At 40.2% G+C, this 2,500-nt stretch overlaps 1 protein-coding gene across 1 annotated transcript in view; it reads right to left on the bottom strand.

Moving 5' to 3' along the window:
- Positions 1-2,500, bottom strand: part of LOC139410601 (PDZ and LIM domain 5a) — a gene marked incomplete in the record, with an annotated part of 72,182 nt that overhangs the window by 26,458 nt on the left and 43,224 nt on the right. Inside the window, 1 exon segment of the mRNA XM_071155907.1 lies at positions 132-209. Within this exon segment, the coding sequence (XP_071012008.1) occupies positions 132-209 (78 nt within the window).

Genomic DNA, 2,500 nt, shown 5'->3' with positions numbered 1-2,500 from the left:
ATGTCTGATGTGCACTTCTGTGTAGATACACTAAGGAGAGGATTCACAGAGAAAATACTGTAACGCATGCATTCTAGCGCGTACACACACTAACTTTGTTATATTCATACAAAATTAAATTCCATGTTTACCTAAAGATATAGACAGCATTGACAGGAGAGGAGAGGTTGGGGTCACCCAGATCAGTGACTGATTGGTGCCAGGAGACTCTTGGACAGAGAAAGAAGGGAGGATGAGGAATGAAAGAGAGGAATTAAAAGGAAGATGAGGGGTGAAACAGGGATGACAGAATAGGATGCACACCACAGTGGGTTAAATTATGGTTATTCACCATGGTTACCACAGTGGGTTAAATGATGGTTATTCACCATGGTTATCTAGTGGGTTAAATGATGGTTATTCACCATGGTTACCTAGTGGGTTAAATGATGGTTATTCACCATGGTTACCTACAGTTGGTTAAATGATGGTTATTCACCATGGTTATCTAGTAGGTTAAATGATGGTTATTCACCATGGTTATCTAGTAGGTTAAATGATGGTTATTCACCATGGTTACCACAGTGGGTTAAAGGATGGTTATTCACCATGGTTACCACAGTGGGTTAAATGATGGTTATTCACCATGGTTACCACAGTGGGTTAAAGGATGGTTATTCACCATGGTTATCTAGTGGGTTAAATTATGGTTATTCACCATGGTTACCTACAGTGGGTTAAATTATGGTTATTCACCATGGTTACCTAGTGGGTTAAATGATGGTTATTCACCATGGTTACCTACAGTGGGTTAAATGATGGTTATTCACCATGGTTATCTAGTAGGTTAAATGATGGTTATTCACCATGGTTATCTAGTAGGTTAAATGATGGTTATTCACCATGGTTATCTAGTGGGTTAAATGATGGTTATTCACCATGGTTACCTACAGTGGGTTAAATGATGGTTATTCACCATGGTTACCTGGTGGGTTAAATGATGGTTATTCACCATGGTTACCTACAGTGGGTTAAATGATGGTTATTCACCATGGTTACCTACAGTGGGTTAAATGATGGTTATTCACCATGGTTACCTAGTGGGTTAAATTATGGATATTCACCATGGTTACCTACAGTGGGTTAAAGGATGGTTATTCACCATGGTTACCTAGTGGGTTAAATGATGGATATTCACCATGGTTACCTACAGTGGGTTAAATGATGGTTATTCACCATGGTTACCTAGCGGGTTAAATGATGGATATTCACCATGGTTACCTACAGTGGGTTAAAGGATGGTTATTCACCATGGTTACCTAGTGGGTTAAATTATGATTATTCACCATGGTTACCTAGAGTGGGTTAAAGGATGGTTATTCACCATGGTTATCTAGTAGGTTAAATGATGGATATTCACCATGGTTACCTACAGTGGGTTAAATGATGGTTATTCACCATGGTTACCTAGTGGGTTAAATGATGGATATTCACCATGGTTACCTACAGTGGGTTAAAGGATGGTTATTCACCATGGTTACCTAGTGGGTTAAATGATGATTATTCACCATGGTTACCTAGAGTGGGTTAAAGGATGGATATTCACCATGGTTACCTAGTGGGTTAAATGATGATTATTCACCATGGTTACCTAGAGTGGGTTAAAGGATGGTTATTCACCATGGTTACCTAGTGGGTTAAATTATGGTTATTCACCATGGTTACCTACAGTGGGTTAGTTTATGGTTATTCACCATGGTTACCTACAGTGGGTTAGTTTATGGTTATTCACCATGGTTACCTACAGTGGGTTAGTTTATGGTTATTCACCATGGTTACCTACAGTGGGTTAGTTTATGGTTATTCACCATGGTTACCTACAGTGGGTTAGTTTATGGTTATTCACCATGGTTAGCTAGTCCAACAAATGTGTGTCACTGTGCTTAACTGTGCCAGCTTCTTTCCTCGCAAATCATTACTGACTCTCAGATCCTCGCATCCACAAGTGACCGCCCGCTTGACAACGTTTCAGCCAGTAACGGTATAGAAAAAGTATTTGATAGCACCAGTGGAGACATTTCAAGCTTTGGAGTGAGGTTACGAAGCTATCCCCTGTCCCCTGTTGAGTTTGATGTCACATCGTTAACAGCAGTGGAGACAGTGGGCACTACACTGCACATGTATGTAAAAAAAAAAATGTTTTAATTGGACAAGCTGAACTTGTGCCAAGTTCGTTACATGATAAATATTATCTGAGCAACACATTTCAAATATCTAAGTAGTTACCAACAAGAGGTGACCAATGTATCTCATAAACACATGCCAACTACACAGGACTGTCATTCTAATAACAAATCTGTCAGGTGTCCAACTGCTTCTCCTGATACCCCCCCTGCATACATACACACACACACACACACACAAACACACACACACACACACACACACACACACACACACACACACACACACACACACACACACACACACACACACACACACACACACACACACACACACA

The sequence above is a fragment of the Oncorhynchus clarkii genome, chromosome 6 (genome assembly GCF_045791955.1).
Source record: "Oncorhynchus clarkii lewisi isolate Uvic-CL-2024 chromosome 6, UVic_Ocla_1.0, whole genome shotgun sequence".
Lineage (NCBI taxonomy): Eukaryota > Metazoa > Chordata > Actinopteri > Salmoniformes > Salmonidae > Oncorhynchus > Oncorhynchus clarkii.
The sequence above is the reverse complement of the archived record's forward strand: the minus strand, read 5'-3'. Positions and strand labels throughout refer to the sequence as shown.